Below are 23,379 nucleotides of genomic sequence, written 5' to 3' on the forward strand. Positions count from 1 at the left end.
AGGTCTTAGGTGATCTTTGGGTTGTCTGTAACCATTCTCACAATCCTCTGCATATGCCGCTCCTTTATTTTTCTTGGCCTGCCAGACCTGGGATTTACAGCAACTGTGCCTGTGGTCTTCCATTTCCTGATTATATTCCTTACAGTTGAAAGTGACAGTATAAACCTCTGAGATAGCTTTTTGTAGCATTCCCCTAAACCATGATACTGAACAATCTTTGTTTTCAGAGTTGCTTTGAGGATCCCATGTTGTCACTCTTCAGACAGCATGGAACAAAAGCACAACTTGCAATTGGCCACCTTAAATACCTTTTATCATGATTGGACACACCTGCCTATGAAGTTCAAGGCCAATACTATTCCTGTTGGACAGAGGTAGTTACCATGTAGCAGGCACATGAGCAACACTTGTCCTCACACAGGGGACACACTGGAGCCTTTCAATTCCCTCCCTCAGGAGGATCATACAAAGCTGGTACAGGCATCCACAGCATCTCTAATCCTTAAACCAGGCTCCCAAGCTGTCCAAGCCAAGCACGAAAAGGTTCCTTCAAATCAGCAGGGAAAGTACTATCCAAAGTGCGAGCATAGTAAAGCCATTCTTTTCACAGTCTCTCCATAGTCGAACTCCCAATTCTTGAAGCCCTGTACCCAAGCCCTTCAAGGGCCTCACCATCCTTTGGGCAGTTTCATCTTGCTCAGCCCATGCACTTCCAACTGGAGTAGAAATGGAAAGAGACTGAGCACATGGCAGCTCAACTTTTTAAAGAAATTATGCAACAGTGACACCATAATAAAATAGAAAGCATGGTGATTACAATAATGATGATTTTTTTTCCAGAACAAAACCAAGTTTTTTTTGGGTAAGACTTAAAGCATGCCAAAATTGTGATAATTCCATTGGGCTTTTGCCTGCAAAAAATGTTTTTGATTTTTCAGTGAAACAAAATGCATAGCAAAAATCTTGCAGGGATTCATAAACATTTTTGCAGTTGCCAAAAACATGAATTGTGCCACAAAAAACGGTGCCAGCCAAAAAAGTTCCCTCATCCCTGATTATAATATTGTCCTAGGAATACAGTAGGTAGGAGGAATATAAATTTAGAATAGTAAGTAAATGATGTAATCACATTTTCTGGCATAGGATGTAGTACAGATTATTATTAAATTTGTAAGTAATTATGTGGGTTTTGCTACCATTGGTATGTATCCAACACCCATGATATTGCGCTAATGTTTAGAACTGGAAGCTTTTCATTTGAGTTTGCTGGGAATACTCTGGGAGACAACTTGTCTGTAGGGTAATGCACAGACCATCTATATTATCATAACTACAGTAGTTGAAAGGTGGGTTAAATAAAGACCAGTATGTTAGTGGAAATATCTATCTGTAATATCTATCAGTGGATATTTTTCTGCATGTGGTAATCATTCTGCTATGTTTCAGATGTCAGGAATAATAGCAAGTATTATGACTGTTGATAACTCCAGTCACATGTGGTCCTATGGGTAGGGTTGGGCGAATTTGACCCGTTTCGCTTAGCCAAAAATTCACCACCAGCGAAATGTCGCTGACGGCAATTAAAGTCTATGGGCGTCAAAAATTTTTTTTGAAGCGCGTCTTTTTTTTTTTTTTTTTTGACGCACGCCGCCAAACAAGTCTATGGGCGTCATTTTCATGATGAAACAATGCGAAAAAGTTCGCCCATCCCTACCTATGGGCACTAGTTTAACTAATTTTACCCCATGACAAAGTGGCAGAAAGTGTTGTTTACTAAAGTGCACCAAGCCTATTTGTCGTCTGTTTAATTGCATGTTTATATTTTTGGAGGCATGATTGTGTGGATTTATCATTTTAATTTTTATAATTTTATAATTTTTAAATGTTCATTGGTAACACCTGCCAGAATCATCTACATTAAAGCTTGGCAACTCCTCTTAAGTACAACACTATGACATACTAAAAGTTGTTTATTTTATATGTAAATTTTTGCAGTTTACATGACAGAAGAAATGTGATTTACAGGCCAAGTTAAAATGAGTCAGTGAGTGATACACAAATGTAGATGTTAATATTCATTTTGGTATATATACATATATATATATATATATACTGTAGAAAAGACCAGCAACACCGATATATTTTGTGCAAAAATTCAAGTGTATTGAAAATGCATGTACAGCCAACGTGACGTTTCGGTCCTCTCAGGGACCTTTCTCAACGTCACGTTGGCTGTACATGCATTTTCAATACACTTGAATTTTTGCACAAAATATATCGGTGTTGCTGGTCTTTTCTACAGTATGTAATCTTTTTTACCTTGCACCCGACTTTGAAACAGTTTAGCGGAGTGCGGCCCCACAGGAACTATATATATATATATATATATATATATATATATATATATATATATATATATATATATATATATATATATATATATATATATACACATACATACATACATGCATACATACACACACACACAGGACTGAATCACACTAAAAACCAAAAATATAAAATATTTTTACATTCTGTAACCATAAGAGATAATCATGATTATATACAACATAATAATAAAGTGCTGAAAACATTCTTGCCAATGCCTTGTCCTGGAACTGATTTTATCCAAGTTTCAATATACTCATAATTCACATGCCCAAGTTCGGCCGAACCCCCAAAACCTTAGCGAAAGATTCGGCCGAATACCGAACCAAATCCAAAGGGGAAAACATTTATTACTTCCTTGTTTTGTGACAAAAAGTCATGCGATTTCCCTCCCTGTCCCTAATTTTCATATGCAAATTAGGATTTGGATTCGGAAGGGCAGAAGGATTCGGCCAAATCCCGAACCGAATCCTGGATTCATTGCATCCCTAGTTCTTTGTAATACGAGTGTGTATGAACATAATATTGTTTCATTCGTTGCTGTACTCCAAATGAATTCAGAATACATGTAATTCCAATGCATCTACATATGCAAATAGTAAAAGGAGACAAAAATGTGAAATTGCAGATGGGGAAGGGCAAAAAAAAAAAAGTTATGTTTAAAGGACAAGTAACACTTGAATTTTAAGTAAAAAATCCATTCCTCCCCCTTCCAATATTACCCCTATCCTGGACAAAGTTAACTCTCTTTAATATTTAATACATAAATAGAGCAACAAAATCTAATTTCCGGTTTGTTTTAAAACGGCGATGTGGCGACCTGCACTTACGTGCGCGCTCCAATGTCCTGCTAGCCGGCTTCTTTCTAAAACCGGAAGTTACTGGTGTTGCGGCTGTTCAGCCGGTGACTTTTTATTAGCTTGTCTCATTCTCTATCAAGCTTGGTAGCTGCTCAAACCCCCTCCTTCCCTCTCCTTTCTCAGCCACCTTGTTCTCCACAAAGACTCACACAGAGCAGAACGGGCTCCGCCACAGTACTACATATCACACAGTGACTCACTGACGGAAGTTACCGGGGCAGCTGCTGTTCAGCCTCTGCTCGGTGCACAGAATGGCGCCACAGAACAGTCTGTGATGAACTTTGCCCGCTACGTGGTGTGTGTGCAGAGAGAGAGCACAGAGGCTGAACAGCAGCTGACCCAGCAACTTCCGGCAGTGAGTCGATATGTGGTGCTGTGGCGGAGCCTGCTCTGTGTGGGGAACAAGGTGGCTGGGAAAGAAGAGGGGAGGGGGAGTGAGCAGCTACCAAGCTCGACAGCGAATGAGACAAGCTAATAAAAAGTCACCGGCTGAACATCAGCATCACCAGTAACTTCCGGTTTTAGAAAGAAGCCGGTTAGCAGGACATTGGAGCGCGCACGTAAGTGCAGGTCACCACATAGCCGTTTTACAAAAAACCGGAAGTGAGATTTCATTGCTTTATTTATGTATTAGATATTAAAGAGAGTTAACTTTGTCCAGGATAGAAGTATTATTGGAGGGGGGAGGAATGGATTTTTACTTAAAATTTTTTAGTGTTACTTGCCCTTTAATGTTCCTGTCTATGGTGTTTCAGTCTGGCAACTCAGTAATTCAGGTGCAGATTATAAACTGTTACAATTTGCTACATTGGTTGATACATTTCTCAGCAGCCTCTGTGTAATATTTACAACTATTGTATCAATTCTGACAGCTACCTTTAATAAAACTCAGGGATTCTGCTCAGCAGGGCCAGACATGTATCAATTAAATTCATTTAAAACAGTTTACAGAGTTGTTGACCCCCCTCCCAGAGCTGCTTCAAAAAGACAGATGAAAGTGAAAAATAAAACTTTAAACAACAATATTTGAAAAACAGTCACAAACAAATAATCGCAAGTAATTGAAGAAGACTTTATTATTTCTGGTGAATTAACTGAAAACTAGTGAACAACCCCCTTTAAGGCATTGGAGGTCTACGAGACCCCCACCAAGGACATTCACTCTATCCTTTTTTTCTGATATAATATACTATAATCAATATCAAGAACTATATAAATATATACCTATAAAATCTACTCTACCCTAGTGTGAGGCTATGTGTGCAGAATCTACCTGACGTTTTTTCATATGCATGTGTTCACTTTCTATGTACAGTGCACTGAATGCACATGATTTTACTGAGAGAGGAGATAATTAATCTCTAATCTCTAAGCATGTGAGCTTTACTGGAATCTAACGTTGAGTGGAACTGGGTGCACATTTAATTTTTTTGACAGTTTCCTTCTGTTGCAGAACTTTAAATAAAATGAATGTTAATTATATTCTAACATGAGAGGTGTTTGTGAGAAGATTATTACTCAAATGATAAGAATAAAAAAATGTCACTCTTACAGACTGTGACATCTCAAAACTGTGAAAAATTCGGTTAATCTGACTGATTTTTCTGATCTCAGTTTAAGTAATGTGTAGAAAAGCAATGAGGTAAAAAAGTGATATCAATTGATGTGACAAAAATAATTACAAATAAAAAGGTGTTACTTTGAAAACATATTGTCAGCTTTGACAATAGCATAATAGTATATATAGCATATGCGCCTGTAATGTCTGCCAAGAATTCAGACAAACCCCAAACTGCACAGACATGCATGGGTCTAGTATGGCACACATCCATCACAAGAACTGAGTGGAAGATGCAATAATTGTGACATAGGACATAGATCAATGGTGCCATGCTCCTCTCACAACCACCAATAACTCTAAATAATAAAAAGCGTGTTGTGAAAAATACTCTGAAGAGTTTTTCTTGACAGGTTTATAGACACCAAGAAATGCAACATTCAAATGGAACAGCAGCTAATGAGGGAGAAAACCACAGGGATAATAGTAGCTAAAATATACACTGCAGAAATGAAGCTGTTTCTTTCCCTGCAAAACAGGTCAGGAAGCAAATATATTCTGGAGATGAAATAGTTGGAGCTTACATGAAGTCTAAGAAGATAAAATCTAAAACTGGAGGGAGGAAGGAATGTATATACTGTATAAATGCACACACATGACTTTAAAACTATCATAATGGTTTGTTGTTATGGATTCATATCTATCATCTATCTATCTATCTATCTATCTATCTATCTATCTATCTATCTATCTATCTATCTATCTATCTATCTATCTATCTATCTATCTATCTATCTATCTATCTATCAATCATCATCATCTATCTATCTCTCTGTCTTTATTTGTTGATTTATTCTACCATTCTTTTAAAGTACTACCTTATACAGGTATGGGATTTAAAATCTGAAATGTGTTGGACCTGGAGGTGTCCAGATAAGTGGGCTTTCTGTCATTTAGATTACCATACCTTCAGATAACTGGGTTTATGCAGCTTAGTTACCATCCAGTACAAGATACTGTTTCAGAAAACAAATTTCTGAAACTTTCTGAAATTTTTAAGAAAATAAGAATTATTTGCTTACTAGGCCTCTATCGAGTATGGTATTATGATATTCTGGAACATTGTTAATAATGGGCTTCTGCATAATAGAGTGCATACATTTTCCCGAAAACTTCTGTTTTGCATACAAAGTTGGTGGAGTTCGATTTGTGTGATAGTGTCATATTCATAGTGCATGCATTCTTAAAGGGATCCTGTCATTGGAAAACATGTTTTTTTCAAAACGCATCAGTTAATATGTTATATTAATGGTCATGTGACTTGTGCCTGCACTTTAGGAGAGAAATGCTTTCTGGCAGGCTGCTGTTTTTCCTTCTCAATGTAACTGAATGTGTCTCAGTGGGACATGGGTTTTCACTATTGAGTGTTGTTCTTAGATCTACCAGGCAGCTGCTATCTTGTGTTAGGGAGCTGTTATCTGGTTACCTTCCCATTGTTCTTTTGTTTGGCTGCTGGGGGGGGGGGCAGTACAGCAGTAAAGAGTGATTGAAGTTTATCAGAGCACAAGTCAAATGACTTGGGGCAGCTGGGAAATTGACAATATGTCTAGCCCCCATGTCAGATTTCAAAATTGAATATAACAGAATCTGTTTGCTCTGAGAAATGGATGTCAGTGCAGAATTCTGCTGGAGCAGCACTATTAACTGATTCATTTTGAAAAAAAATTTTTCCCTTTAAAGGAACGGTTCAGTGTAAAAACAAAAACTAGGAAATAGATAGGATGTACTAAATAACATTTTTTCTAATATAGTTAGTTAGCCAAAAATGTAATCTATACAGGCTGGAGTGACTGGATGTCTAATGTAATAGCCAGAACCAAACTTCCTGCTTTTCAGCTCTCTAACTTTGAGTTAGTCAGCGACTTGTAGGGGGGCCACATGGGATATAACTGTTCAGTGAGTTTGCAATTGATCCATATCATGCAAGTCAGATTCAAAAACAACAGTTATGACCCATGTGCCACCCCCCTCAAGCCACTGATTGGTTGCTGCCTAGTTACCAATCACTGGAAACCAAGGAAATTGCAAAGCAGTATGTAGTGTTCTGGCTATTATCTTAGACATCCAGTCACTTAAGACTTTATACAGTAGTTTACATTTTTGGTTAACAAACTATATTAGAAACATTTTTTATTTTGCCAGTTTTTATTTTCATACTGAACAATTCCTTTAATGTTACACATGCCTATGCCAGCCCAAATAGTATAAAATATCCCGGACACTGGAAGCACACAGAAGTCTTATCAAAGCTTCAGTTGTTTAATTTTATGTTATTAAGGCTCTGATTTCTATCCTGCATTGAACTGCATTTGGAATGAATATGCATTAGAAACATGCACAGCTTCTCACTTAAAACATTTATTTGTGCATTTTATTCACAGCAAAATTTCATATTGATACATTTCAAAAACACACCACAGTGCAGTGTCTCCCCCGGTCTGCCTACCTTGTGTTAGCCACTCCCTCCTTACACGTTTCACGCTATTGGGCGCTTCATCAGAGGAGGCGTGACTGGTACGGAAGCACCCAATAGCGTAAACGCATCAGGAGGGAGTGGCTAACACAAGGTATGCAGACCGGGGGGGAGACACTGCACTGTGGTGTGTTTTTGAAATGTATCAATATGACATTTTTCTGTGAATAAAATGCACAAATAAATGTTTTAAATGAGAAGCTGTACATGTATCTAATTCATATGTAGTATTTGGAAGTGCACCTGTTCTTTCTATAAAGATAGCTCACACCCCAAAACTCTAACGTTTAATTAGTAAAGAATATCCTTACAATGTAAAATGTTGACTTTACAATAAAAATATTGAAACTTTTCTATGAACTCTGGCTGTACCAACTCTCTGAGAAATGTTTTGTACATAATTACATACGAGTAGAAAAACCAAATGACAGAAAAAACAATGACTAAAATAACAAACAATATGTATGAAACCACAATTAAACTCTATTTCTCTAAAAGCACAAATGCCATGAAAGTTATTAAAAGATCCAAATAAAAAAAGTATGAATGGAAAAAAAATGAAAAAATTTCAGTTTGTTGGGCATGGGCAATTATTAGTGAAAAAATATCCAAAAACCTCTAAAAGTATGAATGGTTAAAAATGTCCAATAGGATTAGTACAGCTCCCATTGACTTCTATGGGACCTCAACTGCTTTTACCTGGAGAAGTTTTGTGTTCTTTTTCACTTAATACATTTCAAATTTTTAGGATTTTATCAAAATAAAAATAACCTGAATTTTTAGAAAGAAAATACAATTCATGGAAAATAGGAAGTCCACAATTAAGTAAATTGGATCCTTATTGCTCATTAACTGAAATAAGTAGGAGTTACAATCAGCAATCATTTTTGTCTCCATTCATCTTCAAAATAACTTTTCCAGTTGAGGGGCTACATCTAAAGATAAGGTACTTAAGTTGCTCTCTCAAATTACTGATAAAATAAAATTCTGTTTCATATACTTTTTAATGAAAACCATTTTTTATACCTTTTGTGACTTTGTATTTACTCGCATCTTAATTTTTGTAAGACAAATTTACAGAAGTGTATGCTGCTTACCCAAAGAAAAGGACTGTAGGACCACAAAGGTAAAAAGGAGATATCTGGAAATCTTGTTGTGCTTCATAGTTCCTATAAAGTAATGAAAGTACAGATTATTATTATTATTAATAACGTATTTAGAATATATATAATATTCTGTACAATACATTTATGTATACAACACAAAGATTACATCCAAAAAATCAATGAATGATGCAAGAGCGAAAGATGAAATACATACAGGGTGCAAATTCTGTATACCATTACAACTTTTACAGCTTGCTTAGGTTTTAATATTGTTAAATCCTGTATTTATTGGCCTGGTATCTGCATATGATGCTTCTAAATTACCTAAACAGAGTCCCACTGTGTTCAGCAGAATTTTAACACAAATTTGGAATTAATGAAAAAAGCCCCCCAGTATTTCATCTTAATATTACTAAAAATAGCAGTGTTTCAAAAATTATGCATATTTTCCAAAAATTGGATTTCGCAGAATACCAAATACTCGATAAACTAATGTGAATCTGAGCTGTAATCTGCATCATCAAATCTGAGCAAAATTTTAAAAATTACATAATCTGATAAAAATATTTGCATTTATTTCAGTGCTTTATAGTCTACAGATTACAGATTATTTTATTGGTTCAGATTCAGCCTTAAGTGGGGTTGTTCACCTTTAAGTCAGCTTTTGGTATGATAAAGAGAGTGATGTTCTGAGACAATTTGGAATTGGTTTACATGTTTTATTATCTGTGGTTTCTGAGTTATTTATCTTATTCAGCAGCTCTCCCAGCAATTTTAGCAGTCTGGTTGCTAAGGTCCAAATTACTCTAGCAACCATGCACTGATTTGAATAAGAGACTGGCACATGAATAGGAGATGGACTGAATGATGAATAAATAGTACAATACATGTGTAGCCTTACAGAGCATTTGTTTTTTTTTCAGATTGGGTCAGTGATCCCATTTGAAAGCTGGAAAAAGTCAGATGAAAAAGGCAAGTAATTTAAAAACAACAAAAAAATAATGAAGACCAATGGAAAAGCTGCCATTCAATTACATACTAAAAATTAACTTGAAGGTGAACCACCCCTTTAATGTCAATGCCTTACAGTCTACAGGCTACAGATTATTTCTTTGGATCATTACTCCATCACAGGCTGTATGCATCATCAGCTTTCAAGTTTTGGAAACTTATCTCAGCCTGTAAAAGGTCCAATTTCAAGTGCAACTAGATTACAGCCTCCATAACAAGTAAAACTGTTAGAAACAGTATCTTATCTTTTATTATGAATGCTGGTAAATGCAGTGCAAAACAAATATTTAGATATACTTTTATCCTCTTTAAATTCTGAGTTTTCTTCATTATCTAAGTTTGATGTTGCTATGAATAACAGAAACTGCAATGTATAGCTTCCATTCCCTGGCTACCATAGAAACAGATGGTTGAGCAAGTCCAATAAATTTTGAAATTCAGCAACATTTACCATTGCTTACTTAAAAGTGTTACATTTCCACAAGCAAATTAATATAAAACAGAGACCAAGATTAATCAACAAAAAAAAAAGGTGTCCAGTGATTTAAAAATACCACAATCCTAACTATAATTCTTTTGTAAGATACTGAGTTACAGGGTATTCTGGGACATAAGCATTCAAGACAGCAATGCTACATTTATTCATGGTGCATCTTACAGAGACCTCTCAACAACATAGCCTCTCGTGGAACAGCCTGGTAGGCTGATAGAATGGCCCATAAAAACTAGTAATGCAACATATAAAGTATCCTGCTCTTGTGGAGCAAAAACATCCACAAAGCTTATATTTTTCAATGAAAAGCAAAAAAGTGGGTGGTTGCTTTGATGTGCACACGTACAGTATATGTACAACACGCAGAAGCGTGTACACAGAATTTTAATAAATAGGAACTGATCAAAAATTGACCACACTTTCTAATTTGGTAACATTTTATATGGAGCAATGTTTTTGTTTGTGGAGAAGTCTCCTCCTTTATATGTAATATCCACATTTATCAAAGCTGATCTTTTAATAAGATACACCAAAGACACTATAGAACTATACATTTAAAATATGATCAAAATATGCAAGGCAAAGACAAAAATCCTTGGTTATCCTTGAGTTATCCTGTTAATATTATAATGAAGTGTTCATGCAGACAGACAATACGATAGAAAAGTACTACACACCAAGGTAGCAGTGCAATTAAGAGTCTTTATCAAGTTTAAATAGACCACATATTACACCATAATCACATGATATAAAAATTATAACAATTTTCACAAAAGAAAAACCTTTGGATATCAAAGCAGAAACTCTGGGCAAGAGAATTACCCCAATGTTTTGGTAATTATGCCTTTGTCAAGGGGCATTCTCATAGACAACAGAGGTGACACATATTTCAGGCTTTTCCTCTGTTATACTTTATAGTGAAAGGTGTTTAATCAGCATTTATTTTCTAACCATGACTACATAAAGTATCAAATCTATACTACATGTACACAAGTGTAAGTTTATGTGTGAATCTATGGATAGCTATATTGTCTAAAGATTGTTTTGGCTAATATATAAAAAAAAATATTTATGGATGCATCCACTAGTATCTACTGGTTGTCATTTCATAATATAAAAATGGACATATACCTTCTCAAAGATTTTTTGCACCCCCTAGCTTTCCAAAGTAGGTCTCCCAAATATAATTCCATATGCAAATTAATTCTCCAATGAGAATCATCAGTACCAGTGCTGTCAGTAGACGTAGTTATCTACCTATTGCTTACCAGTATTACACTGTAATCAAACTAAAAAAGGATGGGAAATGTGCTGTTTATGTGTTAAGAATTTAAAAATTTGGACAGGGTCTAGTAACACTTAGCAGCCAATCAGAAACAATTGTGTCAGAGCAGATATCAATTTTGTTGCTGTTGTTGACTAGACAAGTTTTGATCTTTAAGTTTACTATGTTTACAGTGGCATTTGATTTATAACTTATACTTATAGGAAATTGCCTCTGAAATCCTAAAGGGAAACCATTGCTATTGTAATTATCAAATAAACTGTAGTGCATGCTTAAAGTGACCCTGATTCCTGAAATAAGCATATACATTTACATGTACACAAAAAACTGCATAAGGGTGCATACTAATTTTCAGGTTCAGTTGCTTTTATTATGTTTTTCTGTAAGATTTTACATATAAATGGTTTAATATAAAAAGTATTAAAGCATATTTGTGAAACTGAGCTATTATAAAACATCCACTAGAATTATTATATTTGTAACTCAACAATTTCCCTTTAAAGAAGGCCAGTATTTGTTTTAGTGGTGAGCCCAAAGCAGTGGTCAGCACCCTTCTGTTTTCATTACATTCTGTAAAGACTGTTACTTCACAGGCAAATATTTCCTCTGGAAGATCTCAGTTGAAGGAACTGTCAGACTCCCTTATCAATCCACTGTGACAACAAAATGATATCCTAAATATATACAGTAATAGTAGCCCAGAACATCTTTTAACGCAACTAATCGCTTATATTATAATAATAATATAATACTATTATAATACGTAATATTGACAATTCTAAATTCTAAATTTTAAATCCCAGTCAGGGCCGGAAGAGGCACGTGCCTAGGGTGCAACAGTGGTGGGTGCTCCCCTAGTTTAGGACTGGAGGGTCTCAATTGCTGGTAAAAAGAACAATTCTCTGAACTTTTCAGGCACCAAGCAATCGCACAGGAAGGGTGGGGGTGTACACGGACAGAGACTGGTTGCCTGTTTAATATGGCCTCGCCCTGATCCCACTAGAAACAGGGAAAAACGTAAATTTGATTGATTATCTTACAGTGTTAACTACAGCTTGCAAACTATGTATGTAAATTAACCACAGCATTACTATGGAGAGGGAGTGCTGTCCAAGGTGCTGAACATTACAAGTCTCAGTTCAAACCAAAATTACTTGCACTGTTTGCAAGATTGAGATTCAGTGAATGTTAAGGGGGTTATTTAGTAAACTCTGAATGCAAAAATCACGAAAAATGTGTGATATAAAAACGGACTTTTAAAAAATCATGAATTTTCCGGAATTTATTAAACCCTGAGGATGGAAAAGTCAGAATCAGAAAATCCGGCATCTCAGACCTGTCGAGGTTGCATATAAGTCAATGGGAGAAGTCCCGATGATTTTTTGATGTGCGCAATACCTCTGAAGTTTTCAGGGTTTTTGGGCAAAAATCTGAAAATTCAGAAAAAATCTGGAAAATCTGATTTTTTCCCGCAAAGCAAATTTTATAATGAATAAGCGTAAAAAACCTGAGTGGATTTGAGTTTGTAGCAGAAAATATTGAGATAAATTCAGACTTTGATAAATAGCCCCTAAATGTTCAGCAGAACCAAATGAGAGTCCTTATAGCCATGTTAAGCTCATTTATCAATGGCAGGGTTAGGTGTAGTAGAGTCAAGGAAGGGATACAGAACACCTCTATGTATGGAATAAGAGGAAGAAAGAAGCACAATATTCCCTACTGACCGGGTGCCTTTTATTCTCTTGCACAACTTAGCAATAACACCATTTCATGATACCGCTCCACTTCACATTGGATTTGGTGGGGAAGGCATCAACATTAAACAGTGGTCCCAAGGAAGAATGGCTACCAATTTCAAATTTTTCCCTCCTTAAATAAACTAATTTGGAGATACCATTACTAGCTGAGTTTCAAACCTTTGACAAATACTTTGTTTTTGTTACAAAAATCCAATTTTTTTACTAATTCCATGTTGGAATTAATTGTGTCTGTCTAGTAAGTACATTTATATATGAATGTAAAATTTACAAATGAAAGTGTAGAGTCAGTCACCAAACTCATCAATACGGATGCGTTGACCAGATGGCCCCAGGCCATGATTATTTTAAAACAATGTGACTTTTGTGTTTGGGTTGTCAACAAGAAGTTGTATTCAATAAGAGCTTTTATATCAACCATTAAATCACATAAAATGTATTTAGGAGCCCAAACTTTAATCTGCCATCGTATTTCCCCCAATAATACCAGTAAATTGTATTTCATTGTTGTTGATAACCATGTAAGCTGCCTTTTTTAATCATGGGATACATTTAAATTGACCTTATTGCATTTATGGGTATAATTAGTATTATTCTAGATCCAGATAGAGACTATTCATATCACACACTGACTAAATTGCTTAGCTGAAGTACAACAGACATAAACAAATAACTCAGTTTCAGAAACATACATAAATGTGCTGGACATGACCGGTAACAAACATTATGTTTAAATTGGCATCTAACTGCCATTGCTCTTTATACATAAAACGAAAGAAACTGAAATTTAATTTCTTCAGAAACATGATCTTGTGTTTTATCATTTCCATTACCTAATCAACTGCCTGCAAGAGTTCTGCTTGATAATTTAGTTGCTTCAGGAAAATACAATTTGCAACATTTTTCAGTATTTCCAAAATCTAACACAAGCAAAAAAATATTTTTAAAGTGATATAATAAGTCATCAGTTGCCTCATTTGCTAATATCGCTGCTAAAGTTGTTCAAGTGCCAATAGAAACCAATATCCAATTAACTCTGAACAGTCTATTACAAGTTAGAAAATAAAAATAAATAAATAAATAAAGCATTTTCATTAAAATATTACTTTTTAAGTACTAAGGGCCACCCCTGGGGTTCATACGATTCATGGTGCACACAAAAATACCAAGGGCACACATATATTAGGTCACATGAGCCAATTAATGGACAAAGTTCTGAACTTTACTTCCTCACTTCTTACTGTAAAGTTAGAGCTGCAGTATTTCTGGTCGTGTGATCTCTAAGGGAGCATAGAGACCCTCACATAATTGGAAGGGAAAAGATGTAAGGCTAATATTTACTGATAGATATATTCCACTTTGGTAAGATTCTTTAATAGGCCACTTAATATGATATAAACTATCTGTTGTTTAATTATTCATTCTGAGGGTTTTGTTTTCATTTAAATGCCCCACAAATGCTTATGGGTTCCCCTTCACCACATGTGTGCACCACAATGGCTCCACATTTACATCTTCAGGGTTCATATACTGTTTCAGTGGTCCTAATGACCACCCATAGTCATTGATCTGCTCATCCCTCTGCAGGAAGGCGTACCATTTACATTTGTTTTCCAGCCTATAGAAGAATCACACCCATGAAGAAGCCGAAGATATGCAGGACAGCATTGTGCACATCATTAGGTGATATTAGGCCATGCAGGTATTGATGGGGCCAAATTACCAAGAACCACAGCCGAAGTTGACCTACAATATAAAGTAGGATCCCATAGTCATCCATCTGATCAGATCACCAGATTGGCTAGCCAAAGCATTTGACTATGGGAATGAGTAATATGAGTGTTTGCTCCTGCACAGATTCATATTTACAATTAACTATTCCAAAAATATTTACCAATAGGTGGTTTAGAATTTGTTTTTTGAGAAAGGCTTTTGAAGAATTCTTCTGATGAATATTTTCATTAATTTAATAGCCAAAGAAATAGCCAAAGAAAGAAGTGGGCAGCTTACCTGTTAAAAGAAAATATTTTTCATCCGTTGAGAAAATAATACGTTTTTATGCAGAAGATTGCAGTGTTTGCCTGTGTAGGCAGACTTTTTAAACCCTTTCCTTGCAGTGTATTTACATATATATATAAATATAACACATTTTAACAATATAATAATAAACCAATGATAACAACAAACATATGTAATCTGTTAGGTCAAGTGCCATTACAGTTGTTTGCATATATATATCTCTATTTCTAAACCTTCACAAGGAACACAATGCTTTACAATTTGAATAAACATAACAATACAATTGCAGTATGGGGAATAAATAATTCACATGGGATAACTGCAACAGAATGAAAATGTATGGTAGAAAAAAGAATCCGTAGTACCACATTCTGCATCATACTGAACAGCAATGGAAAATTGTTTGCTAAATGACATTTTTGTGAATAAGACTGTATAATGTAGGATTGTGCTTTGCAATGTAGTATGTTTAACTTTTCTGTGTCATTTTAAAATTATATAAGCCATTGATGCTGAAACATGTTCTTTAATACAGCTTACCTCTGGCTTATGAAATATTTAGAATTGCTAATGACCCGATTTGGGATTCAGCTGAATCAGTCTTTTTCAGTAGGGTTCAAATGTGGCCAAATCCTAGTGCCTGTCCAAACCAAACCCAAACCTTCTGGTCATGTGAAAACTGGAATCAAAACTTTTTTTTAGTGCCCCTCTGTATTTGGTTCTGGGTAAAGCCAAATCCTTCATGAAATCCTTAAATTGCCCAAATATCAAAATGGAGGATTTAGTGCCTCTCTAGTTACAGGAAAATTCTTAAGGTTGGTGATTGTAGTGAATAGGAAACCATAGCTGTTTTTATCATCCTGCAAGAAAGAAAAAGCTAGAATGTAAATGTAAAATGTATTTCTTAACCAATTATTTCAAATAGTTTAGAAAATGTAGTTGAAAACTATTCTTTTTTTCTATTAGAAACACAAATGCAGCATGTTAAACATTTTGGGTTCATATACAACTGCAAGTGCTGTGTGCAAAGTATAATTCTGGATGCAAGTCACCATGTTTTATACCAACAATACAATGTTTTTCCACAATCTCAAAATTGTGTTTGCTAGGGGATCATGTGCCTGATGCAATTGCATTTAGTAATTAGAGTTGGGACGTTTTCATCATTTTCTTTAGACACATGTATAGGGATGTAGCGAACCGCCGATAATGTGTTCGCGAACGCCGTTCGCGAACACCGGCAAAAAATGCGAACAGTTCGCGAACAGTTCGCGAACTTCGAACATCCGAAAATCGTTAGATTCGAACGATCGGAGGATTTTAATCGTTCGATCGAACGAAAATCGTTCGATTTTAGCGCTCGAATGGTCGAATAGTCGAACGATTTTGACGCGAACGCCTATTGGCGAACGTCGCGCGATGTTCGCGAACTTGCGGCGGACGCGAACAGCCGATGTTCGCGCGAACAAGTTCGCCGCCGAACAGTCCGCGACATCCCTACACATGTAGTCTATTGACAGACCACTGTGGTGATCTGAAGTGGTTGCTCCATGGTTCCCCAGCATCAATAGGTGCAGCTCTGCACAATTCAAAACAGGAGGCTACAATTGCAACTAGGTAAAAGTTCAAGTAGTGCCTTTGGACACAAGTACCTTTAACCAATGGCATCAATTTGAGCAATGGCTACAGACAATGCTTCACAACCACAGCTCTGGTTGTGGTTCATAAATGAGCCCATTATCTTTGGTCTATATAGTATGTGTTCTACTGAAACATACTGAGAAGCTCTCAAGAACCTGGGATGTAATTGTAAGCAATTGTAATTCAAATCAACTTTTCTGAATACATTCATTATTAATATTCAGTTGAAAACAATTTCTGTCTCCCCACATCTATCTTCCTTGACTATTTATCCTATTGAAATACTGTATTGGTATTGGTCATCTCTCCTCCAACCAAGTCTCCAATTCCCACAATACTATGCATGTTCCCTGATTAACAGACAAAAGAAGTAGAATAGCAGGTAAGGTCTTGTGGGAATTAGAGTCTTGACTGGAAGGGAGCAGATTTGTGATACATTGTTTCTGTAGTCATGTAAACTGAGAAGAGAAGAGCAGAGGACACACAGAAACGGCTTTCAGCTGCTATTTCATTTTCAGCTCACTTTAAAATAGTTGAAATGGTTTGATTCATTTGTATTGGAAAGGTGCTTAGAATTATATTCTATTTCATTATGCATAAAAAAATTCATTGTTGTGCAGACATCAGCTTCAACACCTTAAACAGAGAACACCAAACACCGAATTAGAAAAACAATACACCTATCTGATCAAAAATGATTATATCTTGTGTATAAACATGGCATATATCTTCAAATGCACTCAGATCCTTTTGTCTTGAACAGATTTAACTCTGCTGCTTGTTCCTCTGTGGAACATTAACAAGGCATACATTTGAGAGATTCAACCTGTTCAGAAACACCAGGAGACATTTTTCTCCTTCTGTAAGAAGAATACTGACACATTTTTACAAGTGTTTATTAGAGATCAGAGTTTGCGTCAGTATAATTTTTAACTCAATTATTTGCTCCCAGCAAGTAGATCACATCCCACGGTAAAATGGTCCCCTACTGTGGTGCTAAAGTTTGGAAAGCAAATGACTCCATTACAGTAATTATTTGAGTCCAAGTTGCCATTACACTTTAAAGGCACAAAGCAGCTCTAGTGATAGAGTTATCTAACAGAAAAAAGTGTAAAGCAAGAGAAAGTGACATTGGCTTTCATGATATCAGTGTCAGTTCTTTTTGATTTTCTAAATCCCTAAGAACTGCTCAGAAGCTGACGTGTCTTGTGATTAGTTTTATCAGCATGGAGACAATTTATCTTTGTTTTTCTCATTGATGATTAATAGGTCTGAAGAAACTGAAGGAAACAGCTGGGGATTTAAATACAGTCTTCTTTTTTATGTTTGCTGGGTAGAATATTACTTATCAACATATCATATTATATATTTGATCATAATTATTCCAATTACTGATTAGGGTTTTAATGACAAAGTAAATGCACTGAGGCCTTAAAACCTGCAACAATATCAAGGTACTGTGAAATATGAACAAGTTATGATGTAAAATTTCAGAATCAGAATCAGACCTATCTACATACACCAACATAAATCCTACAACCAGTGCAACAAAAGCATTTAAGGGTAGAGACAGATTCGGGGAGATGGCACTCGGATCGCTTCATTTTCCGAAGTTGCCTCACAAGGAAACTTCGGGCAACTTCTGAAAACAAAGTATATAGAATGTAAATCACCTGCGGGAAGGCAGGGGAAGGCAGTTTTGGGAGATTAGCCACCCTGAAGAAGAGGAGATTTGTCGCTGGGCGACTAATATCCCTGAATCTGACCGTGTGTTTCTACCCTAAAAGGGACATCAATTTTGCATTACAGATACAGATTTTCTAGTAAGAATTACTCTAGAGATCTGCTGTTATTCAACATATTGAAAAACAAAGTTGGTAATATACTTGGAGGAGGATCCTTTTGCATATCATGGGCTTCTGGTCCCCAAAGGACCTCAACAAAGTTTTAGTTCGAATAATCCCTTTCTATCACTAAAGAACTAACTTTAATAATGCTTAAAGTAATCCAAAAGCATGTGGGGAAAGAAATACTACCCTGTACTATAAACAGGCTGTAGCTGTGTAATGTAAGCTAATATACATATTACAATATGCTCATGTATATGTGTGTTGAGGTTTGCAGGACAGTCAGGGGCCCCAGAGAAAAAGGGGGCCCTGTGATACAATTCATGGGTTGTAAAAGAGGTGGGGCTTACAGGTGCATGGGCAGGGCAGTCATGGGTTGTTTATGTATACCAAGTGGCAGATTTATCAAGGGTCGAATTTAAAATTCAAATTTCGGATTTTTGAGTTTTTTTGTGGCCAAAACTGTCAAATTCGATTAGGGATTTGTTCAAATTCAATTTGAGTTTTTTTTAAAAAAAATTCTAATTTGAATTTTGAGATTAATCCTATTCTGGCCCTTTAAAGGAGAAGGAAAGGTTAAAACTAAGTAAGCCTTATCAGAAAGGTCCACCTAAATATACCAGTAAACCCTCAAAGTAATGTTGCTCTGAGTCCTCTGTCAAAAGAAACACTGCATTTCTTTCCTTCTCCCTTCTCTGCTGTAATCTGAGCCCAGAGCTGTAGGTGAGCAAGGAGAGACTCAAGCAGGAAGTGATGTCACACCGAGCTAATACTGCAGCTGCTATCAAACAGAGAGCTTCTAGAGCTTTTTACTCAGGTATGGTAAAACATTGTACAGAATAAATATAGCATTCTAGCTTGCACTATTGCAGCTAATCAATTGTCAATAAAATGTCTCCATAACTTTCCTTCTCCTTTAAGAACTTGAATTTGATTATTCAAAATTACATTTTTTAAATAAATTTCGATTGTTTGAATTTCGAGTTCATGCATGGGAGTTTATGGGAGTTTTTAAAAACTCACATGAATTCGAAATTCGACCTTTGATAAATGTGCTTCCCCGATAGAGCAATTCCCTGGCACACAAGACTTCTGTTTGCAGGGCAAGCCCTTGCCTTTAATAAAGCAGAAGTGCACTAAAATTAGAATTTTTCAGTTTTAGCACAAAAAGTGATAAATCCGCTTCATAGCCTCTTTTCTTTACACACTATAATCTAGCCTTCCATCTTTGTCCTGACAGAAAAAATGACAATGATATATACCAGATGATTAATAGCAGGAGGGTCCACTGACGCCTGGGCCTACCAGGAGTTTTCTTGGTGTCCTAGTGGGCAAGTCTGACACTGCTCCTATTAGCTAAATAGATCACAAAGTCATGCCTAGCATACCCTGTAAGATCAAGCAGTTTCATGCACCCACATTGTACTAAGGGACCAGCTAAACTATTCTAACGGACGCATACAATTAAACAATAAATAAATAAGTATAAAAAATATTTTCATGGTAATGGAACCTTTTCAATGTATGTATAACATCACTGGAGACAAAGCTCCTAATGCAAATAGAAAAGGCTGCTAGTTTAGGTAAAGTAATGATAATGGGGGATTTTAATTACCCAGATATTGACTGGAGCAACGGTACTGCCAGATCAGTTAATGGGAACAAGTTTATAAACTTATTGCACGACAATTTTTTAGCACAGGTTGTTGAGGAGCCAACCAGAAAAAATGCTATTCTTGATTTAGTGATCTCAAATGACCCAGAACTTATAGCAAATGTGCAAGTCATTGAACCCCTGGGAAATAGTGACCATAATGTTATATCTTTTAATGTCTGGTGCAAAAAACAAAAATATACTGGGGCAACAAAAACCATGAATTTTGGAAAAGCTAATTTTAGTGCCTTGAGGGCTGCCCTACAGAGCATTGATTGGGGCACTAGGTTTTCAGATAAAAACACAGAACAGAAATGGTTGTCCTTTAAAATGATATTAAATCATTACTGTTCTCAATTTATTCCCTTAAGGACTAAACGTAGAAGCTCTAAGAATCATCCTGTGTGGCTTAATACAGAAGTAAAGAAGTTAATGGGAAAGAAGAAAAAGGCATTTAAAAACTACAAATCTGTAGGGACAGAAGCTGCAATTAATGAATATAAACACTGTAATAAATGTTGTAAATCAGCAACCCGGAAGGCTAAGAAAAGAAATGAAGAGTTAATTGCGGTGGAATTGAAAACTAACCCTAAAAGGTTTTTTAAATATATTAATAGTAAAAAGATGCAGGTTGAGAGTGTGGCTCCATTAAATAATGGTACCAGTATGGTTGTAACAGATACAGATAAGGCAAATGTGTTAAATCAGTTCTTTTCTTCAGTGTATACAATAGAGGAGTCTGGGTTCACAGGCTCACTTAAAGGAAAACTATACCCCCCAAACAATGTAGGTCTCTATAAAAAGATATTGCATAAAACAGCTCATATGTAAAATCCTGCTTCATGTAAATAAGCCATTTTCATAATAATATACTTTTCTAGTAGTATGTGCCATTGGGTAATCATAAATAGAAAATTGCCATTTTAAAAAAATAAGGGCCGCCCCCTAGGATCGTAGGATTCACTGTACTCACAAACATACCAACAAACCATACATGTCAGGTCACATGAGCCAATTAACAGACAGAGTTGTGTCTTTTGCTTACACACTTCTTCCTGTTACAGTTAGAGTTGAAGTATTTCTGGTCAGGTGATCTCTGAGACAACACACAGACCATCACAAAATGGTGGCTCAAGGCAAAAGATGTAAAAGGGCAATATTTACTTAAATGTATATTCCAGTTTGGTAAGATTCATTAATATGCCACTTAATATGATATGAACTATCTGTTGCTTAAGTGTTCATTTTGGGGGTATAGTTTTCCTTTAATAACTGCACGAATGGTTCAGCTCAATCTAGTCAGTGGCTGACTCAGGATATGATTCAAAAATCTTTAATACAAACTAATGTAAACAAGGCTCCAGGGCCTGATGGCTCTAAGAGAGCTTAGTTCAGTTTTAGATCAGCCCTTATTTCTGATTTTCTCAGATTCACTGTCATCTGGTATGGTGCCTATGGATTGGAGAAAAGCTGATGTTATTCCAATATTTAAAAAGGGATTACGATCTCAGCCTGGCAATTATAGGCCAGTAATCTTGACATCTGTGGTGGGCAAATTATTTGAAGGCTTGTTAAGGGATCACATTAAAAATTTTGTCCTAATGAATGTCATTATGAGCAACAATCAGCATGGCTTTATGAAGGATAGGTCATGTCAGACGAATTTGATTGCATTTTATGATGTGGTAAGTAAGATTCTGGACAGTGGGGGGCAGTAGATGTGATCTATTTGGATTTTGCCAAAGCGTTTGATACTGTGCCCCACAAACGACTGCTTTCTAAACTAAGGTCTGTTGGGCTTAATGAAGTCGTTTGCACGTGGATAGGAAACTGGCTACAGGATCGGGTACAGAGGGTGGTTGTTTATGGCACATTCTCTACTTGGAGTAAGGTTCTTAGTGGGGTCCCCCAGGACTCAGTATTGGGTCCACTTTTATTTAACTTGTTCATTAATGACTTAGGGGAGGGTGTTGTAAGTAATGTATCAGTTTTTGCAGATGACACAAAACTATCCAGCCCAATTAATTCCATCCAGGATGTGGCATCCTTGCAACACGATCTTGACAAACTGGCAATCTGGGCATCTAAGTGGCAAATGAGATTCAATGTTGATAAATGTAAAGTCATGCACCTGGGATGTAAAAATATCCAAGCCACTTATACCCTTAATGGGACTGCACTAGGCAAATCCATTATGGAGTCCTTGTAGATGATAAACTTGGCTGTAGCAAGCAATGCCAGTCGGCAGCATCAAGGGCAAATAAGGTCTTGAGCTGTATTAAAAGGGGCATAGAGTCAAGGGAGGAGGGGGTCATTCTTCCACTGTATAGAGCACTTGTAAGGCCCCATCTAGAATATGCCGTACAGTTTTGGTCTCCATCACTCAAACAGGACACTATTGTATTAGAGAGGGTACAGAGAAGGGCAACTAAGCTGGTAAAAGGTATTGAAAATCTTAGCTATGAGGAAAGACTGGCCAAATTGGGGATGTTCACGCTGGAGAAGAGGCGCTTAAGGGGTGATATGATGACTATGTATAAATATATAAGGGGATCATATAATAATCTCTCTAATGCTTTATATACCAGTAGGTCTTTCCAGCTGACACAAGGTCACCCATTCCGATTAGAAGAAAAGAGGTTCCGCCTAAATATTCGGAAGGGGTTTTTTACAGTGAGAGCTGTGAAGATGTGGAATTCTCTCCCTGAATCAGTTGTACAGGCTGATACATTAGATAGCTTTAAGAAGGGGTTGGATAGCTTTTTAGCAAGTAAGGGAATACAGGGTTATGGGAAATAGCTCATAGTCCAAGTTGATCCAGGGACTAGTCCGATTGCCATTTTGGAGTCAGGAAGGAATTTTTCCCCCTCTAAGGCAAATTGGAGAGGCTTCAGATGGGTTTTTTTGCCTTCCTCTGGATCAACTGGCAGATAGGTAGGTAAATAACAAAAAAAAAAAAAAAAAGGTTGAACTCGATGGACATGTGTCTTTTTTCAACCTTACTTACTATGTTACTATGTTACTGTGAATAATGCAACATAATCACTTGTATACAGAGGTGTAAGCTGTATTTGCACATTGAATTAAACTTGTTTTGATTATTGCAACTCTTTTAGCAAATATAAATTAAACTAAATTACACCTTTTCAGGTGTATTAGAATGTGGGAAAGTGTTGCCTACTGAAGGATAAAATCATATTTGAAAATTAGAATAATATATATATACT

General features: G+C 36.2%; 1 protein-coding gene across 1 annotated transcript in view; it reads right to left on the reverse strand.

The window, feature by feature from the left end:
* cdh23.L (cadherin-related 23 L homeolog) overlaps positions 1-23,379 on the reverse strand; it is a 588,894-nt gene that overhangs the window by 522,688 nt on the left and 42,827 nt on the right. Inside the window, exon 2 of the mRNA XM_041568893.1 lies at positions 8,437-8,508. Within this exon, the coding sequence (XP_041424827.1) occupies positions 8,437-8,503 (67 nt within the window). The 5' untranslated portion in view covers positions 8,504-8,508. The remainder of the gene's footprint in view (positions 1-8,436; positions 8,509-23,379) is intronic.

The sequence above is a fragment of the Xenopus laevis genome, chromosome 7L (assembly GCF_017654675.1).
Source record: "Xenopus laevis strain J_2021 chromosome 7L, Xenopus_laevis_v10.1, whole genome shotgun sequence".
Taxonomy (NCBI): Eukaryota; Metazoa; Chordata; class Amphibia; order Anura; family Pipidae; genus Xenopus; species Xenopus laevis.